We start from the raw sequence: 26,884 nt of genomic DNA on the forward strand, positions 1-26,884 counted from the left end.
TCAAGTCATGTGCTAAAGTACCGTTTTGGCTCAAGGTGAATTCTGCTTTTGGAAATGAAGAGAAAGTAATTGTGCTGTTTGCAGCACTTTCCTAAAAGCAGTGATTTCTTCGTGCTTGCAGGCAGAGGACAGAGTTGTGAGGTTTTGCATGCACAGCACCAGCAGCTACAACATCTCTGCTGTAAGAAGACTGCTTTTTCCAATATCTCTGCTGTTGGAAACATAGAGGGAATTTACACTATCCAGGATGTTTTTTCAGCCTGCTATAAAATGATTAGAAGATTGAGGACCAGGGATATAAATCAGTGCATAGCTCTTACTATGTATTACTTTAATTTCTGTTTCTGTTCTTGGGAATGAAGGTAGTTGAAATTCAGTTGCATCAGATGAAAAGATTGATTTATTGTTCAGTTGGGACCAATAGTGTGAGGCCAGTTGTTTCATTCAAGTGGACCAAAGGCAGTTCAACTGAACTTTGGCAGTGACCTTGATCAAAGAGTTAGACTTCTCAAGAGGCTTTTCTTATCCTGATCTGAATATACTGCAGGTCACTGGGGCCTGTAAACCTACTGAGAGAAAGTCAAAACAATGTCCTGCAAGCAGCCTGTCTGTGATGTCGAACTTTTAACTTTCTAGTAGTTGCAGCTGGGGAAAAGTCAGCTTTACTATTAACATAGTCTTCCCTGCACATGACCAGTCATTGACAAACAAATGAACTTTGAAGAGATTTTTGAGTGGAAAATTTAGAGTGGAAAAAGCTGGTTTACAGCCTTTCTCTCTCCTCTTGTGAGAAAAATTTCATGTCTGAAGAGAAGGGTGGCTGGAACTTGGAGTGCAGGAAACTGTGAGTGCCTGTCCCTGCTCATGTCTCTTTGTGGATGTCCATAGCTTCCAGCCAGTAAAGTAGAAGTGGAGTTTGAGTTTGAAAAACAGACTATACTGTGAAGTTCTTTCCTGTCATTGAAGTGAAATAAGAATGAATACCTATAGGTATTGCTGCAATTTTCACAGGACTCACAAATGAGAAAAGATACCTTCTCTTTGCATGAAACAGCACTGTTAATCAAATATTGTGATTTTTGTGTTCAACATAAACCATCCAAGTTTCTCATTTACCATTCTTGTGATGTTTCAGCTTAATGATGGTGGCAAGGCAGCCCAAGCACACGTGGGGATTGGTGATGTGGTTCTCACCATTGATGGGATAAGCACGGATGGGATGACTCATCTAGAAGCACAAAACAAGATCAAGGCATGTACAGGCAATTTGAACATGACTCTGCAAAGGTAAGATAGCTTCCTCTTTTTTTAAAGAGAATTGATTATCATCCTAACAGTGGTTTGGAGGATAAAAATGTGTAAGTGGTTTGGCAAAGTCTATGGAGTTAAATGTCAGTGATTGAAAGATGTGCTGCCATAGCCTGTAATCTGTTCTGATTTACAGCATTTTAGAAAACTTATTAGATGTTAATTATGTGGCTTGACAAAGACTTTTTCCAGCTTTATGTCACCTATTCTATTTCCTCTTCCTTTTGAGTTTCAGTTTTGTTTAATTAATCTGTTTAAAAGCAGGTCTTATTAATGCTTTTTTTCCCCTCCCCCAGGTGATTAGGAACGTTTTTTTGGGTCAAGTCCTATAGCACCATTCTAACTGGCTAACAGAATGATGGATTTAAATAGCTAACCCTTGAGTTAAATGGATCAAAATACTTCTGTTCAGAGTCTGAGAGATGTTTCCACCATATAATTTCCACCATGGTGACACTGCCGTGTCACTAAGTAATTTGCTAATTGAAGTGCCTGCTGTAGAAGTTACAGCTTGGCCCAGTCTCATTACTAAATCATAGAGTTTACTGAATCCCAGCATATCTCTGGTCTAGCCTGGGCCTCTGCTTTGGGAGTTGTTGCAGGAGGGGAGCAGGATGCTCACATATGGGTTGTTGAACCTGAAGTAGAATGAGCACCAGCACAAGCAATAAATTCCTCCAGTTCTCAAAAGCTTCCCAGGGCTAAATGTTTTTTGTTAGAAGACTGCCATTTTGATTCAATGATGTGAGTGAACATATTGGAGAAGATTGGCCTGTGAATCCATCACACAGGGAAATACATCTCGTTTCCAAAGAAAACAGTAGCAGTTGTAGGCCATGACTGCTGTTCAGGCCTGCCTTCAGCAGTGCAAGGTTCCTTGATGGGTGTTGGTTGCGGTCCATACCATATCTCTTCACCAGTTACTGGCTGGTTTTTTGTGGCAAATTATTCTCCCTGTAATGAAAGGAATATGTCTTTCAGTGAGTTAATCAGTATTAGAATAAAAAGAGATGACGTGGTTGCAGATCTGACAAATATCTGTCTCCAGGGTGGCAGTGCTTGTTCCCAGCCCTAAGTGCCATGTACTTGAATGGTTGTGTGAGTGCTTTCTGTCTTCTCTAAGAGGCTGCAGTGCTTGTTGTTTCTTGTTTTTCCCGTTGTCCTGTGCTTTGGTGCTTAGCTACCCTGACTAAGGGATTCCCTTTGCTCAGTCTGAGGAAGGGAGTACCTTGTGGTGTGGTTCATGCCTAGGGCATCTCCTTCAGTGAAACTTGTAAAGGTGGCATTAAAAGTTTCTTGATGAAAGACAGGTATTATACCAGCTCATTAGAAGAACTACATGTTGTATCAAGTGTGTCATTTGCTTTTCTGACTCCCAAGGAGACTGGCAGGTCGCTCAGAAATGCACTTTCCAGGACCCACTGAGTCACTGCAGCAGGGGAGTGGGTTTGGCCTACTTTCTCCTGTCACCATAATTGTATGGGCAGGGTTAATATCAGATACAGAAAAGTCATGGCAGGTGTGTCCCAGTCAGGTAATAACTTGTCTGAGGCTGCTTCTGGTTAAGTACAGAGATGAACGGTTTGAAAATCAAATTAATCATGAGTTAGCCGGATCCCCTGCTGTTCTCAGCCTTCCCACCTAGTGTAGCATCTGACTCACCACTGTTGGCTACCAGACAGCTGAAGGCTAAGTCAGGATCAGACTAACTGTGATCAAAGGAATAGCCTTGGTCCTGGCATCTGGGGGTGTAACAGATGTGTCTTGTGGCTCTGCTGCTTTGCAGTCTCATGGTCTAAGCTGTTTTGAATTCTGTCTGTATCCCAAGAAACCAAAGGTGTAGGCAGTGCTCTTCTGGTTCCTCTGCCTGTGAACATTTCCTTGCCCTGCTGTTTTTCAGATCTGCTTTGGTTGTTTATTTGTTCTTTATAGCCTGGAAGAAGATGCTTCTTGGAGTCAGACTCGCTCATGCTAACTGAAGATGCTGGCTGCCCATGGGAAGGGAGCTTGAGAGTATAAACAGGGTGGCAAGATAAGCCATTTTAATATTGAGTGTTGTCCATAATTATATTCTTCTGTTCTTGCCTAGTCTCCCAAAATAAAACAGAATAAATAAAATATTTTAAGCTGTTACTGTTCACATGCAAGATTAAGGAGATACTGTCAATGTGAAGCAAAGCTGGCCTTCAAAATATGGGTTGGTGCCATAGAATAGGAAAATCTAAGACATATTTTATTTTACTATTACTGCTTTTTATTTATCTTTCATTTTTACTTCGGAGATTTTATCTACTTGCACACAGTCTGCTGATAGTTTGAACTACAATGCAAGGATGTTGAGGTTAGTTTTGAAAGGGTCAATCAATTCTGAGATACTGCCCTGATTTGCCGCTGCTTTAGAAGAACACAATGGTTAGTGGTGTTACTTTGAGCATGTACTCCAGCACCCAGTTTGCACAGTGGTCAGGGCATTGTGACACTTCACCTTTTAAAAGCTGCAAAGGAAGCTTCTGTAATCTGTGGCAAGGCAAGAGAGGAAGTTCTTTATTATCAGATTCCTTATTTTAAATATTTTAACTTCATAGTTAACCTACTTAGGTTTTCACTTGGCTTCCTCTCTTCTTCATGTACAAAGTAGAAAAAATAAAATTAAGATAAACTGAACAAGGGGCAAGAAGTAGCTTGTCTGGGAGATTGGAAGGGGTAGTTAAAGTACTGCCTTCAAAACCTCTACTTACAGATTTAAAGCAGTATATTTATGTAGGCAGAAATGCATGTACTCCTTGTGGAAAACCAATTTAGTTGTTTTGTAACTTGCAATTGAATGTTGGCAAAATATTTCAAGGGCAAATAAAAGCTTCCCTTTGTTCCTTGTAAGGCAGTGTATGGCAGCTAGGTTTTTTTAAACATGGAATTGTTGTGTGCCCTGGAAAGGAACTGGAGGTGCAGCTGACACAATTGCAACTCCACTTTGCTTAGAGGTTGATCAACTACGAATGGACAAAATTGTGCTTTGCCAGCCCTGTGTGCAGTACTAGGTGCTTAACACTGGCATGTGTTGGCAAGTATTTTCAGGTGTAGGTCTTTAAAATTAGTAAGATCTGTAAACAAGTCTCATTGTTTAGTACAGAAGTTATATCTTTTTTTTCAGTTATGAAATGAAATTTGAGTGTAGGCATGTTATTTGCTCATTTTTCATATTATATTGTAGGTACACAGTTTGTGTTAACGGGAGTGGGGCTGGCCCAGCCTCATCCCCAGTGGGTGCAGCTGTGAGCAGCACTGACAGCAATGAGCCATGGAGTGCCCAGGGGCACTGACCCATCACCAAAGGGAGCAGAGGGCACACAGGGACACTGCATGGACATGAGGGGGATAAAAGGCTGGGCTGAAGGACAAGAAGGGCAGATGCTTGCAGCCTTCTGCAGTGGTGTGGTGTTACTCTGTATGGGTGGAAGTCTTTTGGTAGTGTATGGTGAGACTGTATCGTGGCCGTCTCAACTGCAACGTTATGTGACTCAAAAATACGGAGTGTGTTTTTTTCCCCCTCTTCTTTTTATTTTGTAACTTGTGATTTTAGTGTCTTGATAGATCTCCTCCCCCCTCCAATTTTTGTTTCTATTCATCCCTCCCTTTCTGAGATCTTGCTCTTTTGCACCCCAGTATTTCATTTTCATCTAAAGCCATTCCAGTTTCCCATGAGGACAGATGGAAACCAGATGCTTGCTTTTTGGATATATTTTCAAGTTCAGTAACTTAGCATGGACTTTTATAAATAAATCTCTAAGTTGCTGAGCGGCTAAAAGCCACCACCTATTTTTAAAATATTATTTTTGGGGACTGTTTCTCCAGAGATTTGCCTTGATGATTCTTTGGAAGTGAGAAGGATAAAGAATTGTGGATTTCTACAGATGAACGAGATCATGATACCTATGAAACTTCTGGGAAAATTGTCAGCAATTCAGGGGTAAAAGTAGAAGAGAAAAGATGGAAAGTCTTGGGCTTTGCATTTCCTATAATGATAGAGAACATATTTATCTCTCTATTTAGTTAAACAGATCTGCATGGGTATAGTTTGCTTTGTAAAGGAATTTGTTTCACTCTGTCTATGAATTTACTAATTTAGGCATTGAGATTGCTTGACCTGGGAAGTGAAAGGAGGGTTCTCCAGGTTGTTTACTCTTCTGTTGCTATATTGCTGTGCTTCTTTGTTTGGGTGAGGAATTTTTTCTGGTGCAGTAAGCTGGCAGTGAACAGATACTGTGGTTCTGATTCCAGCTCTTCAGTGTAGGAGCACAGCTGCTACAAAGCAATAGATGAATTTCAGTGATGGCCATGGGTTTGTTGGGTTTTTTTTTCCTAAACCTTTTTAAAGCATGGGGTTGCCCAAGTGTCATAGGTGAAGCTGGGGCCTCCTGGGTATTCTTGATGTCCTGCAGGACTCAGACAAAATTGAGATGAGCCATAGGGCTGATTTCTGCAGTTGGTAAACTCAAAAGCCATGACATTTGTTTTAGCTGCCTGCCTGAGTGTGAATCTTTATCATACTGTCCTCCCTTATCTTTTTGGTTTTTCTTTCAGGAAGCATGAAGTCTAGGCTTTTAGCTTAAGGGCAGCTGGAATTCTCATGATTTAAGATGGGTAAGCAAGAAAAAATGTTATGGACCATTTGAATTCTATTTTCTAAGATCTTTTCAAGTTAACCAGTTTGGAAAGGGTTTTCAGCAGTAAGACTAGCTTAGTATGCTTTTTTCCTACTATTTTTTGTTTAGTTTACAGGCTTTGCTTTAGATGATGGTTAAAACTCATGTTTCAGTTCTATGAGTCATAGGTTCCTTGGGTGGGTATTTTGTTTCCCCAAACCATATATGGACGAGCCTGAGGAAAACTATGATAAGAATGCATTCTGAAGTCTTATACTTTTCTCCCAACTTCAGTCATCATCATTTCCCTTACACAGGTATTTTAACTTTAGTTTGGTTCTTCAGTGATTTGCTTTTTTAGAAAAAAACAGGAGCTTCATTGTCCTATGTCAGTTGAACAGAGACAATAATAATTGGTTGAAAGACACCACAGCTTCCAAATAATTTTTTCAAAATCTGAAAACTTTTTTTTTTTTGCTTTAATTCTTTTTATATTACTAATTCTTATGTGACCTGTTTCAGGAATGTCAGAACACAGTGCTGGATGATTAAATAAATAATTTCTTTTTAATTGAGAGAGTTGAGACACAGAAAATTTACAGAACTCAGTTGAGGCAGTATGGCTTGGCATATGTAAACAAACTGTATATTGGTAGTTCAAATGCTGCTCAAAACCTTTGACAACTTATTCCCCAAGGCTAGTTTGTTACTTTCAGTCATTAATACTAATTTTCAGTGATTATGCCTGAAAATAACTAGGTGAAAAACAGTGCCTCCCAAACAGACATTCCCTTCTGTTGTTTAGCCATGCCACTAAGCTTTGAGGTGGCAGCTGTTCAGGTAGCTCACTCAGTAGAGCCTGGTGAGACTTCAAACAATCAAACAATGTGAGAAATCAAACAATCCTGGAGGACTTTCTTATTGACCATGGCCTTTTTGTGCTGTGCATTGCAGTGCAATCAGCTGAGTTGTCTTAAGTCCTCCTTGTTTATCTCGCTCTGAAATTAAGTGATATAGGGTTAAAACATTGTCCAGAGAATTCAAAGCTGATGAATGACGCTGGTTTTTTTTTTTCTTCATCCAAAGGTTGTTGTATAAATCCGTGCACTTGTTGGAAGCAACGTAGGAACCTTTTGCTCCTAATTTAGGAGCTGAGTAAGTTTAGCTAGCTAAGCCATGCCTTTGGAGAGCCTGCCCACACACTAAACAAATGGAAGGGTACAGCTCTTGCTTCCAGCTGAAATTCAGAGTTGTCTTGTACGTAGCACTTTGCTGCTGGTCAGGTAGCAATTAGAAGAACCACAGAACATGCTGCAGCTAAGTGACTTCAACAAACTAAAGGCTTGCGTGGAAGTTCAAAGGAGAGTTGCTGGGATCAAAGAGGAAGGTTGCAGGGTAAAAAACAGGAGTTCAGTGACTCGTACAGGGTGATACCTACCCATCTGCCAGGAAAATGGGTGGGACTGAGGACGAGTTAAGCAACAGTAATAGCAGCCTTTCTCACATTGTGTACCTTAGAGTTTTGTTGGGAATCTTTAGAGCTGCAAAAGATTTGTAAAGGCTGTGCAGTTTCTTGAGGTTGCTGCTGTAAGTCATAGGAACATAAATACAGTAGTAAATATAGATGGTGGACAATGGCAAGTGCCAAAGGCAGATTGCTATTTACTGAACGTCAAAATATTTCCTTCAAATTTAAGTTTAAAGATGTTTTTTCATTTTTAATTTCCAGGGGCACGTTTCCCTCTGGCTCCCATATAGTTAATACCACCTCAAGAAGTTGAAAATCAAGCAAAGGGAGGTTAAAGAAGAAACATTAACGTGTTCGTGTTTTTGGTTTTTTTTGTTTTCATTTTATTTTTAGTTTGTTTGCCACCAGGGAAATGCAAAACATCACCTCTGATTTGCAGCAATTGCAGCCATTTTACCATATGTTTTTGAGGTTTTGTCTACATAACTATATCATGGTGGGTTAAACCAAGGGCAGTCAGATTAGGGGGATATTTAAAAATGTCACCTTCTTTTGTGTGAAAACAAGGAAGCCATCATCAAGAAATTCTCTCACAACCTGAGAGCTTGTAAGTTCAATTTGGAATACATTTTCAAATTCCTACCCTCATACTCCAAGTCCTTGATGGAATAAAGGTTGGTGAGGTTGCTTGGGAGAGTAGCTCAGATGTTATAATCAGCAGAAGCTGATAAAAAGCTGGGGAGGAGATCAAGTGTGGCATCACTATTTGAAGGGTAGTGAGTGATTGTGGTGGAGGTTTACGCCTGAGAGTCCATTGTGAAAATGGAGAAGGATAGTTTTGGATCTAGAGGTTCCCATCTGTTTGCAGTGGATCAAGTGGTAACTGAAGTGCCTTAATTGGTCATCTTGTTTTTTTTGCTTTAACCAGTGAGAAACATCTGTGCCATTGCTTTATACGAACTGTTGCATAGCACAGATGTCCGACAAATACAGCAAAAAGTAATTCTGAATTTGACTCTTTGTTTATTAAAAACACTACTTGTTTTCACACAGGGAAGTAAAGTTTGGGCCAGTTTCTAGAGTTTTTTGCTTGTTTTAGGGTTTTTTTTGTGTTTTAGTAATTTTGCTGACCCTATAGACTTTTCTTTCGAAGCCTGAAAGCGTACATATATTTTAGATATGTTGGGATTAGCCTAAAATAAGATGCTTATCAGATGTTATTATATACACTGCATTCTTTCTTTCCTATATTTAAGATCAATATGAAAATACTTACCTTCCATTGTAGTTCTGCTATAGGGATTAAACCACTCTGATGTACAATGATGCTTTTAGAAAACAGTGATTAAATTGTTAAAGCAAAAAACTGCAGTGCAAAAACCATGGCTTTACACAAGCAGATCATTAGAAAGGTAATATCTTTGGCTTGATGTTTAGGTGTATGGTAATTTAGAAGCCTTTTTTCACTCTATTATAAAACTAAAATAAATCTGTATTCTGGTTAGATCTGACACAGTTGATTTCTGTCTGTGAAGACAAGAACAGTGAAGGTTTATTCACATATATTTTTCCTGTAATAGCATAATTCAGTAGGAAGTATCTGGAAATGAGATAATCTTACTTGATTTTGGCATGTGCTAGATGGACAGTGTGTCTCGGTATGCAAGGTGAGGATGGGCTTGCAGTGCTGTGCCTAATGGATAAAAGACATGATAATGATAAATGACTGCTTGTGATTTAGAATAACTTTCTGAAATATCAATAGCTTTCTCCTGTCTTACAGAATTAAAAAAAAAAAACAAAAAAACAAAACAACCAAAAACTGAGTTAAGGAGTATCTCTGTGGACAGCAGGGAATTGCTTAATGAACTCCACATTGCTCAGTTCATATGCTCTTTGCTGTAAGCAAGAAGTAAGATTTGCAAGCTGAAATTTAATACAGAAAACATCTAGGCTGAGTGAGGTTGTGACTAGCGTTACTACGAGTCTGACTGTTACTCTAGCAACATTTTCCAGCTTGCAAACCCCTTTAAGTTAGTGTTGTTTCATATTCTGCCTTTTGCTAAGCCTTCTCATTGCTGTTGAAGGGTGGAAACAGAACATGGAATATGTGCTCAAATAGCACCACATTAGAGATCTTTAGTAACATAGATGCTTCTACTGTGATTTCCTGGCTAAGTCCTGCTTTTTAGTTTTTCTGAGGAAAAGGTTCATAGCTGTGTTTCAGGAAGCTCTTTTGGTTTCTGCTTTCCTCCCATTTAAAAATAATCCCCAGAGGGGAGTGTAGGTTTGTTTTTTTTTTTCTTCAATGAGTTACAGAAAGCCATCAGAAAAGTGATATTCCTAGGTTTTTGTTAGATTTTGTTTCATTTGAAGTGATTTTAATGAAGCATTATTCTCCAGGAGGCCTTTGATGCAATTCTGGCTTTCATTTCCTTATTTTTTAATGGACTTCCATGGTATTCATGGTGACAGTCACCAATATTCCATAAGCACTGCAGCGTAATGTAGAAAATAATATTTTTGTTTCTCTAGTAATATTACCCGCTGTAGGCAGCAGCTGATTACAGCTATTTTAAAATGCTATATTACTTGCAAAATATCCTCCATTACTGATCCTACTATATCAGGTGGGTTTTTATTTGTCAGAACTCATGTAGTCGTTAGCATAGGTTCTCAATTTTTAGTTCCTTTTTTGTTTTTGCAGCAGACTTGGCTGGGCTTTAATGTTTGATTTCCTAAAACGAGACATTTCCTCTTCAGCAGATAACCTTTATTTGTCTTTCACATAGATCTGATCTTGGTAGCTATTGAGGCTCTGAGGGCTTCAGTAGAAGATACTAAGAAAAATAAAGTATCATATTAATAAATCAGGGATGACTATTACCAGTAATTTTTGCTTAATTCCTTGTGAAATAAAGTTTGTGTTCTTGTGGGAAAACACCTCCCTTCAAATATTCTCTTGTTGTTAAGAGCCCCATAGGCAAACACTGCTTGTTGCAGTTCTTTTTAAATTTTGTTTATGATGTAGATCTGCTAAATCTGATGTAGATCCTTTCAACTGTTAAATGTATTTTGGTTTTGGAGTGCAAATAGGTTTCATTTCCCAAAGTGAAGTTTCCTGCAACAAAATAAAACTTGAGCAAAGGTGTGCACCTGAGTGTTCCAATGAAACACTGTGGAGTTCCGCGGCCCAGTAAAATAGACCTGAGTTTTTCATCTTCTAATGCTGCTGTTAGTTCAGTATTAGAAGTGAAATCCAGCTTTGCCTGGTGATTGACTAACAAAGAGCTGTGTATAAATACGTGTGGGTTTTTTTTAATATCCCCGCTGCATCACATTTTCCAGCGGGGTGTGTTTTGGCCTGACGCTGCATAGTATGTGTTTCAGTGGATGTGTTCTGGACTGAGCACTCAGCCTGAAAAATGACAAGAGAATTAAAACCAGTAGGGATTGCTTTGTCTGTGTATTGTATCAGTGAACCTGTTAGTCTGGTATCCAGACCCACTGTGGCTGCTTTCTGATGATTCAGTGTGAGGGGGGAGTGAGAACTAAACCGTGCCTTGTAACACCTGCATGGTGAGAACCTGGGCGCTTACACAAGACATGTGGGTTTGATTATCATAAACACTTGTAACTAATAATTAAACTGGGGTCTTAGAGGCGTTGTTTCATGTATCTATCAACATAATTCTTGTCTCAGACAGGCTAACAACATTGAGGTGTTTTTGTTGTATGTAGATGAAAAATATTTTCTCACACTGATTTTTTTTTCCCCCAATTGCTCTTTCCTCCAACTTTGGCACACAGTGTATCCCCACTTTTACCTAATTCACAGTGAGTTGTTCAGGCAGAAAGTCAGACAGCTTTCTTTACTTATTTCTGTGCACCCTCTCTGCTTTTGGGAGGGTCTGCACCAGATCTGAGCCTTTGTCATCTTCGTGGTTTGAGGCTTGAGACAGGAAATCTTCAGGAATCATCTGACACTTCAGTTTAGTCACAGCTGAATCCTTATTCCCACCAGGGAAAAAAAAAAAGAATCCCTTTGTCTTTTCAGTTTCTCATGTGCACATTCTTTCATTCATGGAGATGCAGCAATTTCTGGCCCTGAAAGGACTTTGGCTCCCTGCTGGGGCAGAGGCCCAGAGGACATGCTTTCCTCCTGACCTCACAGTGCTTCTGATGGAGTCCTGTGTTGCAGCCTCTGCCCAAAAAGTGCTCAGAAAGGAAGGTTTCTCTTCCTTCCTGTGATGAGTAAGGAGGTTTGAAAGACCCTATCTCAACTTCATAAAAATTGTGAATCAGGTTAAAAGGCCCTTTTAACCTGATGCATTTGTTTGGTGTTTGTGCTACAATCCTCCTCTGTCTTGCACATGACCGGACACCACTGGCTGCTGCTGGAGATGTCTGATCCTTGCTTTCCCCAACCCCGAGGCAGCTAATCAATACAACGGAAGTGGTCCTGCCAGTTTCAGGGAGTTCTGAGAAGTGGGAATTGGGATGTTAAGAGAAGCAGGGAAGCAATTGTCAGTAAGAATATTATGTTTCATAGAATTAGTAATCTTTCAAGTAAGGACAACGTAACTTTTAGCAGAAGTGGCACATCTGCAGCACAGAGATGTTAGGGTTGGATCATTGTGCTGAATGAGATCTGAATGCTGAATGAGATAAGCTATTGAAATATCTCAAGAACACTTTAGGTAATAATTCGTCCACTTAAAAATCTGGGCAGTTTTCTTCACTTGCTTAAATTCTCAAAATGGAACTCCTGGATACAGTGAGGGGCTTGTGACTGCTTGAACCAGAACTGAACCTGGATTGTTTGTTTTTATTTAGTGACATCTACTTATCGTATAAATTGAATAAATTCTTCTTGTTCTCACATATTTTCTCAGTTTAGGCTTAATTATACTTGATGCTAACAGTGTTTGATTCCTACTTTGTAAAACACTGGTGCCTGTTAAGCTTTAACTTTTTTCCAGCATTCCTGTGGCTGTTTTAGCTGAGCGGAGTTTGTTAACATGAAATCTGCAAATCATTTCAATCTCTCTTATATTTAAATTTACAACAGATTTATGTGCTTTGATATTTTGGAATCTTTGATATTCTTCTTAATGCCTTAAACTTCTAAGTTTATGATGTCTGCTGAGTATTTTCTCCCACGGTTTTGGCAAGCCTCAATTTCCTCACATTTTGAACTTTTGCCAAGATACAATTTGAATCTAACTTGGAAAACCCCAACAAAACAAACAACAAAACCCCATGAAAATTCGATGTCCTATTAATGTGGGTGTGGTTGAGGACAAAATCTTCCAAAATAAAATAAATGTGCACTGTGAGAGGTTATAAGCCATGCTCTGAGAGGCACAAACTTTAGAGAATCTATGTCAGCAGCTAAGACTGGTTTGAAGCTGATGTTTGATGTTGCTTTCTGTTTGGAATAAACTCTTCACCAAACAGTTAGTTGGGTTTTCTGAGTGGCAATTATTTTGGGGCATTGCTTCTTTGACCTAGTCTGTTGTTTCTGTTTAACCTGTGACTGATTGCTGCTCTGTAAGAGAGACCATCTTGGCAAAAGGGAATGGATCCTAGAAGTAATGTGAGTTTCATTATAGGGGGGAAGGATTTTAACACTCAATGTCTTTTGGAGGGAAAATGACCAAACCTAGTCAGTCAGTCTTATTGACTGTAGAGTATCCCTTTTAGCTCCTAAGCTTCTATGCAAAAAATGGAATGTAGTATGCATTCCTAAAGTGTATTACAGAGTGTAGGAAGCCAAAATTTTAATGAGGACAGTGACTTCAGAGGTAACTAATGCTGCTTGATTGCTAACAGATTATTTTTCCTTTACATACTAAGCCCCTCCACATGAGCAGACTGTAAGTCTCAGTGACACTAAAAGTCACTAAAATGCACGTACTGGGCTAAATATAATGTATAACAGGTCTTGCAAGTACAAAAATGTGTAATATTTTCCATTCAAGGCCTCTCACTTACTGAAATTTTTAAGTGGGCCTGCTGTCAATACTGATCTTGGAGACAATTGACTGAAAGAGTTGCCAGTTATCTCCTTTCCAGGTCTTGGCAGGAAGGTGATGACTGGACAAGTCAGTCATTTTTCACAAAATCTTAACTCCTAAGTGACTGCTCCATTAACTTGAATGGTTAAGTGAATGCTGGACTAATATTTCTGTGTTACATCTCTTGGAGCTGCCTATAAAGGAGCAATGTTGAATAACTTAATTATGTGGAGAGTATGTTTATGGGATTTTTGTATGGTTATGGGATTTTTGTATCTTTTGCACTTGACTGAAGGGAGCTGTCCTGGAGAAGAAAGCTCCTAGAGCAATTTGAGCAAATTGGAGCAAGGGCAGATTGAAGTTTCCCTTGTGGCAGGGCTGCTGGACTCAGGTGGCACAGTGTTGTGAATAGGGGCTTACATGGAACTTGGGACAAAATCAAGTTTCAGCACAACACAGATAAACAACACTGTTGTTAAAAAACAACAGCAGCAAAGAAAAAAAAATCACTTTGAAATCTCAGTTACCATATAGAGGGTATTTTGGCAGGAAATGGGACTAGGGAGAAGAGAGTTAGATGTCTCATGTAAGTGGCAGTTTCTAGCCACTTTTGTGAAAAGCTGTTAGGTTGGATTTTATTTAGGATCCAGATAAATTTCAGATTATCTTATGTCAATTAATAAAATCTGTGAGTCACTATTTCTTTTAGTCAGAAAGAAATGATCCTTACTTACATTAGCCACTAAGATTAGCTATTTTTGCAATGCACCATGTAGTTGTTACTTACAAATCCTATGGTATGCAACACTTAGAGGTGAGTGGAGGTAGCATGCCAGTGCTGAAATTAGTAATAATCAATTCAGTGTTATTGTTGATAATTTTAAAGCTGGTGAGTGGTGTGGGGGGCAGGTCAGGGAAATCATGAACTGGTTCAGTGGTTTAATCTGATAGATTTGTCTTGATAGGAAGGATGGATTCATAACTTAGATGTCTGTTTCTTTTTTATACTAGAAAGGACAAATGTATTTTGGGATAAAATATGGTTATAAAGTTTTGAATTCCTCTTGATGAAGAAAAAAGGTTCTTTATTTAATGGGAAAGACTTAATCTGCTATAAAAGGTAATGGAACTTGAGGCATTTATCAGCCTTCCTGGAGAAACATACCTTGCAGGGCTGGACCTGAACTGCTTCTGCTATCAACAAGTAATTAGCAGACAGAGCACATTGTTGATCAAGATCTGACTAAAGGACACTGTGTAACTCTTCCTTCTGGTTGCATTTTCTTTCTTTGCAAAAGAGAGATGGAAAAGGTTGTAAATTGTTTGCGGGTTTTCCTGAGGATGGACTCTTAAATTTTTATTTTAAAATTACACTTTTCATTTTGATCAGTATGCTTTTCTTGGCTGAGGTGGGTTTCTTTTTTGCCTCCCATACATTAGCATTAGAGAATGACCCTTTGTTAATAATAGCTGCACACTGTGGGTGAGGCCAAAAGGAAGTATGAGGGCGAGCTAGAGTATTGCAAACTTTAGATATTTGCTCTTGACTACCCTTTTCATTGTATAATTCTCCCCAATGATTTTATTAATGAAAAATGCAAAGAATTCATCCAGTCCTTCCCATGATGCACCATGTTCCTGCTGTTTGCTTTTGTATTTTTTTAAACTCAATGGAAAACTTGTCTCATGATCAGTCACTGCATTAAATTATCTCTTGACATTTTCAGCATTTGTTTTCCTGCCTATCTGTCTGAGTGGGGTTTGCTTGTTTGGATGCTTTTGTTTGTTTGCTTTAAGTTGCTCTTCCTAAAGAGGATCTGTCAGACTTAGCTGCTACATGTGTAGGTAAGTAAAAAAGGAAACAGGAGATACAGAGCATGTCATTAATGGTCTGATGCTATTCCCTACCTTAGATCACTGTGGATTGCTAATTGTCAGGCAGGGAGGCAAAAGGGAATACTGGCAAAAATGGGCAGGACCCAGGTGATCAGATTCCTCTTATGGTAGATATGAAAGTCTTTCAATGTGGGATTAGAGAGCTCTTGTAGTCAGTCATTTCAAACTCTGTGCTTCTTGGACTGGTCGAGCCTGTAGGAAAGTCTTAGGTAGGTGAGGACCAGCCCTGGTGAGAGCTCTCCAAAAATCAGGCTTTGTACATGTGGCTGCTGGAGTGAAGATGATTATGGGATATCACCTGTGGAGACCTATGTGGCTGGCACTATTTAGTTGGTTTCCAAACCATGGTAGCCCAAGCTTTGTGTAAACACACAGAATATTTTTCAGGACTGTGTAGAAATGTTTCCTTGTTTTTGCAGAAGACTGCAGAAATCTTAAGTCTTTCACAAGTCGGTGATTTATTTTCCTCCTTGTTTGTGGGTGTTTCCTCTTGAAGACAGCAGTTGGGCCAAGAAAAATTGTATGGTCATTGGTCTGCTTAACGTAAATGTGTTGCTAAGAGATGTCTGAATAGTTGAGCTTTTCATCTTTGTCCAAAGAGATCACTCAAGAAGTGCATGCCTAAAAATTTATGCCTTTGTATGCCTAAAGATTCTTGTACGAAGCAGCTGAGATCCATGACTTTATTTGCAGTGAAAAAATGCCTTCAGGTAGTAGAATGTGAAGTTGCACTTCTCCCCATGGCTTGCCAAGACAATATCTTTTAGTAAAGCAGCATCCGTATAAAAATAATTTGAGTGATCAAATTAGCCTCCAACTGTTTGTAACTATTATTTCCTGCAGTCAGTGAGCCAATGCTTTCACAGCTCTTATGTTTCAGGTAAATAATTAAAATGTTCTCCCTGTAACTGCTCCTTTTTTTGTTAACATTGAAACAGTGTGTAGGTTTTTCCATGTGACTGGTGGGCATTTGCCATTCATGCTCTCAAGTAAAACCCCTCTACCCATTTCTTGTTTAATCCATGCAACCTGTACAATACCTTTCTGAAATTCAGGGGCTTGTTAGCTTGCATGTAAATTGTGATGCCATTGACCTTGCCTATTTATTTTAAGATGTGTCTCTAGTTATTTAGCAAAAGACTTAAAGAAACAATCTGAAGTTGGCCACAGTTTATCTTCACTTCTTAAAATAAGACAGATACCTCAGTGGCATGATCTTTGGTGACATTTTAATTCTGTTGGCACACTTTGAAATAGCCAGCTGGGACATCACAGGCAGACATCAGTTTTGAAACCTTTCAGATACCATCTAAATGCCAAGCTTTTGAGTAGTAAAATAATGCATTTATATATAGATTAAACACACAGTAATCAGAAGTGCCTTGCAACACATGTCAGTAATTGTGAACAGCTGCATCAGAGCAATGCAGCTGTTAAAACTCCTTCATGCCCCAGATTACATGTATTTGGCCCAAATTACTAATGAGTATATCCGTATGCTTTTGGTGGGGATACAGAGAGTGATTTGGAATGCATTCATTTGCTGAAATCAGTCCCTGATTATATTTTATTAAGAGAGTGCATGATATAAGGAGGCTCATAGACATGTATGAAAATAATCTAACCCCATTCTTGCACAGCAAGCAAACACCACTGTAATAGAGTTGCATGGTGCTTGTGTGTCTAATATGCTGCAGTGCTGCTGCCTCCCTTCAGGCCGTAGCTAGATCTGCAAAACACACAATGCTGCTACAAAAATACTTTATCACATAATATCTGGGCTTGGAAAGGATCTTAAAGATCTGGCTCCAAGCCCCCTTCCCTGGGCATGAATGCCTCTCACCTAGACCAGGTTACTTGGAGCCCTATCCAACCTGGACTTGAAGACTTCCAGGGGTGGGGCATCCACAACTTCTCTGGGCAACCTGTTCCAGTGCCTCATCACCCTCACAATAAAGAATTTTTCCTCATATCCAGTCTAAAACTAGTCTCTTTCAGTTTAAGGCCATTACCTTTGTAAACAGTTCCTTACCATTTTTCTAGTAGGCTTCCTTCAGATATTTAAAGGCTGCAGTAAAGTCACTCTGGAGCCACCTTCTCTCCAGGTTGAATACCCAACTCTTTCAGCCTTTCCTCATAGGGGAGGTGCTCCATCACTCTGATTGTCTTGGTGACTCTTCTCTGGACCTGATCCCAGTCCATGTCCCTCCTGTGCTGGGACCCCAGAGCTGGTGCAGCCCTGCAGGTGGGGTCTCACCAGAGCAGAGGGGCAGAATTCCCTTCCTCTCCCTTCTGCCCACACTGCTTTGGATGCAGCCCAGGACACGTTTGGCTCTCTGGGCTGTGGGCATGTGTTGCCGGCTCATGTCCAGCCTAACATGGTAGCAAACCAGATACAAAATGGAAACAAGAATGCCAGGAGTGCTCTAGCCTCTGCTTTCATCCCAGTGTGCAGCTATAAAAATAATTTGTAGTAACAGCTAATGTTATTCTGTGCCTGTTGCTGGGACATGTTTTGTGCCAGTGAATGTTTGAGGACTGGAACATGAAGTTGAAGAATTTCTCTCATTGTGATGGAAACCAGTCTTGTCATTGTTGTTGTCATCATGTTGCCTTGTGTCTTGTTTTTCTCTCGGGGTTTTTATTAGAGGAAGTTTTCAGCAGCCTCTGATTCAGCTGCAGAAAGTTATGTCCTACAAAGGAGACCAAGAGCAAAACTGTCAAGGTCTCAAGCTAGGAAATGCAGGGGAAGCCTGTTTTGGTGTGGGGAGCTTTGCATTGGAAGTCTGATGTGCTTTGTGTGCGCTGTAATTTCCTAAGGAATGCAACAACACAGATCTGGTTTTGACTGTGCTACTAATTTACCAAGACCCTGATTAAAAGCTTCCTGAGAGTTGCATAACTGTACTGTCTGTAGTGCTTTGGGACACTGATATTTTATTTTTATTTCTTCCCTGTACTAGTTATGTAAGAATAAGTGTTTTTAGAAAGATCTCAGAAACTCAATAAAACAATGACTCTGCAAACATTAGGCAAAGCTTTATTGCTGCTGCTTTGAGGGTCTAGTGCTAGGGTTAAGTCAAATGTCCATCGAATTCAGCAGTTTAGTGAGACTGCCAGAAAGATAGTGAGCTTGAAAAAATTTGACCCAGGTCCAAAAGTATTCTGATCAAAAAGTTTTTAAAGTCCTGTTGGTTTACTTGCCAGAACCTGAAGTAGCCTTGGGATCTGGCAGTTGCTCGGCAGTAATGCGTCAGCAGTGGTGCTTCCTGCACTCCTGGTCAAGTCCAGATAAATGGAAGGGCTTGCATTTTGGAAAGTTTAAGCATTTCTTAAAATATTTCTCTCCTTACCTTTGAATTTGAATAGCATGTGAATATATTTCAGAGAGACACTTCTGTCCCCTTTTTCAGAAAGTGGGGTGTGGGGGATTGTATTTGGTGTTATCTGGACTGTGGGACATGCTTGATGGTGTTTATCTAAAATCTTCTGAACATCGACAGGAACAACATTAAGAATGGGAAAATGATTATCACTGTTTTTACTACTCTGGGTTCTTAGTGGGTCAAAATCTGATAAAGTATGGGTAGCCTGCCTGGATGTCCAGGTTCATTTTATCTCAGTCAGCTGTGTAATCTGTATCCTTTTTTCCTTCATAAACACTCATCTCATTATTTGGGTGCCATGAATAATGTTACTTGTCTCTATTTACACTTTTGTTTCCCCAGTGCAGACTATGCCCCCACACCTGTTGCTTTCCTTTGGAAAACACATCTCTCCAACATGCATGGTTTATGATGCTAACTTGCAGGCATTCTTTAATTATAAAAGGATATGTGGTGATCTGTCAAGGGACAGTTGTCTCTAAATGGATTAAAAGAAGCTTACATGGTTTATATATGGGCTATGCCCTTCATATGCTGAAAATAGTTCAAGTTAGCTTGAGCTGGCCACATAGTGTATTTAGTACCTATGCAGGTAACTGGTTATTTTCCTAAGCTCAGATAGTTAATTTTGCACCTCTGTCTATGTGGAATGTAAAGAATAGGGAAAAAAACCCTCAGAGAAGTAAGTGACCTGACAAGTGTTGTTAGATAAACTGTTCCCAAGCTTCAGCCCACAGGAAAAAATGAGACACTGATTAAGTAAAACCTGCCCTCTGCCATGCAAGTTCTCAGCTGTTGAGAATCAAAATTTTATTGTCCTGACTCATCAGGTCTTGCCACCTTCCTCTAATAAACAGTAAATGAGAATAAATTAATGATTGGTTCTTTGGAAAATAAATGTCTTCCTGAAAGATAGCAACAGTGTCATGAAAGCATAACAGTATAAGAAAGATGAGGTGTTTGGTAATGCTGGGAGAAGCAGGCAGGTATGAAGTATTTTCTAGAGGTCTGAAAAACTGCTAAATACAACTTGAGTAACACCACTGTGAGTTAAACTGGATGTGTATCTGTTGCACCACCTCATGTAAAAGTCAGTGGTAGCTGCAGAGTGGAGCATCCAAGTAAGAGCTGAATTTCACAGCTGCACTGTTTTAAGGGCTTTTTTCCACACAATTTTTTTAATAATTACTGCCTTTGATAAATTCCAGGATATTGTAAGTAAAAAGTCATGTCTGTGGCACAAAACCCTATGAGGTAATAAAAACACATACTGTGCCTGTCAAATATTACTCACTTCGGCTATGAGGCAAGATGAAAATAATGTTTGTAGCATTGTGACAGATCTCAACAGGCTTTGTGACCATCAGATGTTTTCCATCAGTGATTAGTTGCCCACAAAAGCAACTTAATTCATATGCTGTAAGTGTGCTGTGACTTGTTACCCCCTAACTATTTTGAGCTGAGAAGGATGAAAGGTTTTTTTTTTTCAAAAACTAGATGATGGGAAAGGAAAATTTTGTAGTTAGTGAGATCAGTTGTAGTCAGATGGGCTTATTAATTTTTCTCTTCTTGCATGGTTGTTGCAAACAGCAGAAGAATAACAGGGCTTTGCTTTATGCACCTTCACTTAAAAATTGGGTCCTTGGCCAATTTATTGACTGCCGGAATGAACTGTTAAAGGTCTCTGCTGCTTTCCAGTCTTCCTTGCTTAGATTTTGCAGGAAACAAAATAATTTCTAACTGCAGCTCATAATGTGACAGTTCATCCTTGACTTCTCTTTCCCTTGAAGGCATGATAAGACCTGTTGGCCAGGTTAATTTGTGGTCTTGATATACAGTTGAAAGGAAAATATAAGAAAACTGGCAAACTGAAGTTGTTAGAGATCTAGAACTATAGCAGACAGTTATGTTGAGACATAAATAGCTTTTCTCATCATGTTAGCTCTGTAATACATGCTGCTAAGCCAATGACCTTAAATATATAACCATATAAACAATACATGGAAATGATCAAGTGCAAGAAAAGCAAGGGTCTGTAGTGGAAAAGTTAACAGCTTCTGGCAACTGTGTGCTCATTAAATTGATACAATAATAATTCTGGCATGTGGTTTATAGTGCTTCAGCTCTGCTGTCCACAGCCAGTGCTACCTGTGGTGGTTTTCTCTTTGGGGGTGGCCTGTAGGAGCCCCCCAAACATCTGCTGCAATGAGGACTGGTTCAGGTGTGTGCTGGTATTACGTTGGGTCGTTGGCTGGAGACAGGAATGACAGAACTCTCTGAGGATCTTGTGACAAACAGCTCTGTTTATTGTTCAGTGCTTCCTTTCAAAATTCAAAAATATTAAAAATTTTTGAATTTGGGGGGTTCAGAATTCCTGCACTTGGACAACTGATTGGTTGGGGTCTCTGCACCACCCAGCTTGCTGCCCAATGCTGTGTCTGCATTTAGGATTGAATGGGATTGGTTGGGGGTCCTCTGTTTGGGTTCGGATGTATCTTAGCATTGCTCACCTAGGGACTTGTTTATTTATTTTCTGTGACAAACTGGGCTCAGCTGAATTGAATTTCTGTTTAAGACCAGATTTATCTGTCTAGCTGGCTGCAGAGTCCTTGTGGTGGAAAGGCCCCTGACAGCCTTTGTGGCACTTTGCCAGTTGGGTCCTGTGCTCGTGCACCTTGAGGACAAGTGTTCATCCCTTGCTGCCGGGGTGACATGGGAGGGAAGAGAGGTGTCTGAGAGGGAAAGAAAATTGACTGGTTTGCTGGTGGGTCCCACTGAGAAGTCAGACAAAAGCTTAATGATATTCCTGACCTTGATGGGAAATAACTGAACCCATAGTGTGTCCTATTAAAATGAACACAAATTTATCCTTTTAAATAGATTATCATCATGTTTATTTATTGGTGCCATGTCCCTGGCTTTTCTGGAGCAGTCCCAGGCTCAGTGGTTTCCCAACAGCCATGCAGTTGTGGTAGGCTCTCCACAAGTCTGCATATTGTAGTTAGGATGATGCACAGCTTGAAACACCACAGATGGAAATTCAGAAGCTGAATTATTAGGTTGCTCATATTGTTCCTTGTATCACCTGAAATCAGGAAGAAGCAGGAGGTGGTAGGGCAGCTAGGGTTTTTCCAGATTTTGGGCTGATGCTTTTGGAGTCTGGGTGCGTGACGCCACCTCCCATGCTGCTCACCTAGTAAAGGACAGGGCTCTTTGCTGTTGCTGCCTGACACCTCAGAAAAATGTTTCATCCCATTTAGTTAATTGCACTTCCAGTGTCCTTCTCAGACTTCCTGGGAGTAATGGATGCGCTGTTTTGTAGAGGAGAGGTGTGCTTAGTTCCCAGAAGAGGTAAAATATAAACTAACGGCTCTCTAAATTGCCAGATTCTTCATTTGAAAAAAAAATGCTCATTCCCACACACACGCTTAAGGGAAAAAAATAAAAACCAAATAAGGACATGTTGGGCATTGGGGAGCTGTTTGTGGTGAATTTCCAGTTAAAATAGATATGACTACACTTGTGAGTTTATTTGGGCTATGTTTTAAACAAAGGAGGTAATTTAAACATTAGTCATCATATTGTGGAAAGCACTGGAAAAAATAATTCAGTGCTTAGTTTTGAATTTTTTAATTATTACTTAGATTTGATGACAGACTGAAGTCAGTGTGAAACTGAGCCCTTTTTTTTAAGGGTTTTGGAGGACTGACTAGATCTGTGAGTTATTTAGACCTATGCTTTTCTTTAGCATGTCTGTTTTTAAAAGGTAGCTTGCTATGTCAGAATTGCTATCTAATAAGCACTGATAAAGAAAATCAAATGTGTAAATTATAGTTTATTAGAAAACCAGATATAATTGTTTTATCTTGTCACTTGCACTTAGCTGTTATGTCAATACTATTACTTAGCAAGACAGCTTTAGGAAGGCTTAAAGAAAAGAAAAATATAGTTATAGCAAGGCATAACTGATAAAAAATATTTTGATTATTTAGACATGCTGAGCTACCACTTGTATCTAGGCTGCTTTATGACTTTTCCAGCACAACTGGCAGCAATCTACCATGCAGGATTGTAGGGCGTCGGCCATACTTGGTACTGGGGATGCTTTACCTGTACAGGCTTTAATCAGGGGAGTCATGGACAGCTGTGTACAGATGTGCCCTCCTAATCAGGGCTAACCATAACATGGGAACTACAGCTAAACTCTCTGCCTTCCTGGAAGCAAAAACCATGTTTTTAAAAGCCTCTGACAGAAGGTAAGTGAGATAAATTCTGTGGTATTTTTTCTTTAGCTTTTAGTTTGGTTTTTGGCTTTGCTGTAATAGAATAAAATATTTTCTGCTTGCACTTAAATTCTCTTTACAAATGTATTGGTAGGGTTGCCACAGACCACAGGAATGAGACTATGAGGAGTAGTTGTCTTTGGGAGGTCTTAAAAACAACTAAACCTTTGTGGGTAGGAATACCAAAGCAGAGGGCAGCTTTTTTCTTTCCTAAAATATCAGCACTGTTTATTTTAACACATAATGATGAAATGACAAACCTTATTTAAAGTTAAGAGGAGAGACCTAAATTTGATTTGGCCAACTATCAAGCAGCCAGAAAAGCAAGAACATAAGTTTTCTTTTACCTGACCTAGTGCTTCGTTGTACCCTGGTGTGCTGGGAGAGGCACACTATGAGGATGTGAAGTTATTCTACAGTGTAAACCAAATGTAAAAGGCTGACACATACATTCTATTCATTTACCCCTTGTAAACTTACTGAAAGTGTAGCATCTGTTGAGAGTGACTCTCAAACTAGCTCTGTTCTAGTGCCCAACCTCCCTCTGGCTGCAGCACTGACATTGCCGTTGTTTGATTGTAATTAACAATATTTGTCATAATTTGGTACGTTCAACTAAATGTAATCTAGCATAATAAACTACAACAAAGGGAGCGACTGATGAAATAAAATGTTGACAGCCATCTCTTAGCAACCACAATGATCAGAGTACAGATTTGAAAACATTGCTCTTTCTTAAGGAAAAAAAAAAAAATCTTTTTTTTTTTTTTTTTTTTAGCAGTGGCTGCAACAGATTCCAATTTTCATTGAGTTCTACTTAATGATGATTTCACTGCCTCTGCTTTTCCATGTGTTGGGCTGTGAACAGGTTTGCCATCTCAAGGCCACAGATGCTTGCCCTGGCAAGATTACTGAAGTGCTGATGTAAGAAGTGATGTTGCCCGGGGCAGTGTGTGCTTCCATAAAACTGTGGGAAACACAGTTGTATGTTTTTGTATTAATGTATGCAAGGAAACCATTTCTGAAGGTGTGTAAGTTGAAACAAGAAGCAAGTTTAACAATTTTCCTGTTTTTCTATTGTTGTGAGCCAGAGCAAAATTGGTAAGAAATGAATTATGTCTGTGATGGAGAAGGGCTTGTGTTTAAGGAAGAAAAGAAATATATTTGGATTGTTCCTTTTTCTGTGCTTTAAATTATGTCTTTGTTTTTATTCAGATAACCCCTAGTGAAAGTCATGGCTTATTATATATGTTAAATGCTTTCTCCTTGTCATCTTTGTTCCATGAGCTGGCTAATTTACAGAAAGCAAGTTTATTTAGCTTTCTCCCCTGTCAGTTGAAGTAAAATGAAGCTAACCAACAGAACTGCAGACTATGATGGCAAGATCATGAAAAATTCAGGTTTTCAGAAGGAAGATCTGACCAGTGGCTTTGCAGGGATGTAGCATCTGCTGCCAAAACTTGTCTCGTGATGGTTCACCAGCTAGGAAGAAGGAGTTAGTTTTGAAAATTGGAAGGGCAGGATGCGAGACAGGAAGGGAATCCTTCCTCTTTTCCATCCTTCTGTTAGAAAGGTTCAGTTCAGAACAACAGATAAAGTTCAGAGGAAGTTTTCCATCGCTGACTTCATTCGGTGGACTTGGCAGCGTTAGTTTTATGGTTTGGTTCCATCTTAAAGACCTTTTTCAACCTGGATGATTCTATTACTCACTGAAGGTGTTGCACCTTCTTGTTGTATTTCTCACAAGAGTTTGAACAGTCCTTCTGGTTACAGAAATATGAAAACAGCAAACACAGCAGCTGTGTTAATGCCAGAGTTGTGCGTTCCCCTTGCTTATAGAAGGGCTCTTATAAGCACAGTTACCTTCTTGTGACTTCCCCACTGAGTTTTTCATCTCCTTTTAAGTTATGGGTACATTACAGTCCCTTGACTAAGGGGTTTAAATGGATGGGGCATGATGGGGCTTTAAAAGGAGTTCAGAAGAGACAGCTCTGACATGTTCTTTGGATTCTAGGTTCAATGAAGATTTAGAGATTTAGTGGCTGAGGGTTTGCTTCCATAATGTTGATTATTGAGGTAACAGTGTTGCCACTGATGATCAGTCCTTTGAGGCGGTGTATCAAATTGTACTCACTGCAGAAGCATGAAGAACTGTAGTTTTAGCTTTAATAATACATTTTTTCACTTACTGATAACTGTAGAAGGATTCTGCCGAAATGGTTGTGGTATTTTTGTTGGTGTTTTTTTATTTTTTTAACTGGGTGAAATACTTGAAAAGTGAATGCATAATAGGGGAATTTAAAGAATGAATAGTTTTTGCTGGGCCTACTGCTTACAGTCAAGAGTGGACTAATTCATTTTCCTAATAAGGCTGCTCTGGAAGTTGGAATGTTTTGAATTACATTAAATGTCATGAAAGTATTCATCAGAGAGGATTGTCTTGTGGTATGTTTAGACAGCAAATTTGATCATGTTTGGTCAAAATGAGCTGTTTACACAAGCTAAATATAGCTGATTTTTTTTTCCTCCAATAAAAAAGAAATTGCTGATGTAGAAGCTGTGCAAAAAAATTGTGCACTTTTATTTTGAGTAGTAGTTTGTTAGTAAGCAATGACTGCAGCTGCTGTTTTTGTTGTTTATAATAATTCTTATGAAGTTTGATACAGTAATCACTTGCCAAGATCTTTTGTGTGAGTTGTTTATAATAAGCCTAAATACTGAGCTCCTATGTCTTTGCTTTGTTTGTATGTTATTGAAAGTATTGCATAAACTAATATGCTGAACTGCTAGTTTTAAATCTTTAAATCATTCAGAAAATACCATGCTTCAAGCCATCCTGCTTTTTCTAGTAAGTAGTAACAGGGCAAGTGTGTCATCTCATTCTCAAAACCTTTATCATCAGTTATTCATACATTCAATGGGACCAAACCTGCATGAAATCCTAATATGTTTAATTGCTAGGTGGCAAGTGAAGTGCTAACAGCTAAGGAATATGCATGATTCTGCAGTTTAATTACTTTTTGGCTCTGCAGTTCAGTGGTATCTATGAAAATATTGTGGGAAATAGCCCTGAAGGAAGAATTCCTAAATGTGTGTGTTGGATGTGTTTTGCTTTTCAACTTAAAGCGTGCATTTCCTTTTGTACTGTCTTCTCTAACCACCGTGCATTTTTCACATTATGATCTTGGTGCTCAGTTTGCTGGGTGAGCATTTTCCTCTTACAATATGGGATAAATCACAGATTTTTTTTTTTTAGTCTGATTATGGTCTGCAGTCAACAAGGCCAAGTTAAAACTGTTTTGAGTATGTCTGGGGCACACAAATTTATGTCCTTGGTTCAAGTATGTTTGTGGGGAAAATATTATGTTGTGTGTCTGTTTGAAAGGAACATCGTGAACATTTTGGTTATCAAGTTGTTTTTTTTTTTCCACCACCTTTTTTTTTTTTCTTTTTGTAGGATATTTTTGAAGATGAATTTTGAAAAGTATGTCTTCCGGTCATCTAGTAATAGTGGCGTGAAATAATTTTTGCTCAGTGATGTGTTGATGAGTATAGAGGCAGTGTCATCCACTAAAAACTCAAATTTTATTATTTTGTAAAAAAAACAAAGACAAATAAATATGTTCCTTTTATGTGATTTAAACAAAAGTCCAGCATTAATGAAGAGAAGATTTTTTTCTCAAGTGTGAATTGTGGTAGTTGGCTTGAGTAGTTAATGTCTTCCTAATTCTTCCTGTTGGTCCAGCTTAATAGATACATAAAACATTTCAAGTTACTGTATTAAAAATGAACAAGTGTACCTAATGTAGAGATGGTCTTAAAAAAAGAAAGAAATGTTTCCATCTATATTGGCATTATTTTCTCCCTTCTTGTTGCTTTT

General features: G+C 39.1%; 1 protein-coding gene across 8 annotated transcripts in view; it reads left to right on the forward strand.

Moving 5' to 3' along the window:
- The window catches only part of PDLIM5 (PDZ and LIM domain 5), a 125,296-nt gene that overhangs the window by 40,909 nt on the left and 57,503 nt on the right, over positions 1-26,884 (forward strand). For all 8 annotated transcript variants that reach the window (XM_041484285.1, XM_041484283.1, XM_041484288.1 and 5 more), the window contains exon 3: positions 1,136-1,287. In XM_041484285.1, coding sequence (XP_041340219.1) covers positions 1,136-1,287 — 152 coding nt within the window. The remainder of the gene's footprint in view (positions 1-1,135; positions 1,288-26,884) is intronic.

This window comes from Pyrgilauda ruficollis, unplaced genomic scaffold (genome assembly GCF_017590135.1).
Source record: "Pyrgilauda ruficollis isolate IOZ18807 unplaced genomic scaffold, ASM1759013v1 scaffold65, whole genome shotgun sequence".
Classification (NCBI taxonomy): domain Eukaryota; kingdom Metazoa; phylum Chordata; class Aves; order Passeriformes; family Passeridae; genus Pyrgilauda; species Pyrgilauda ruficollis.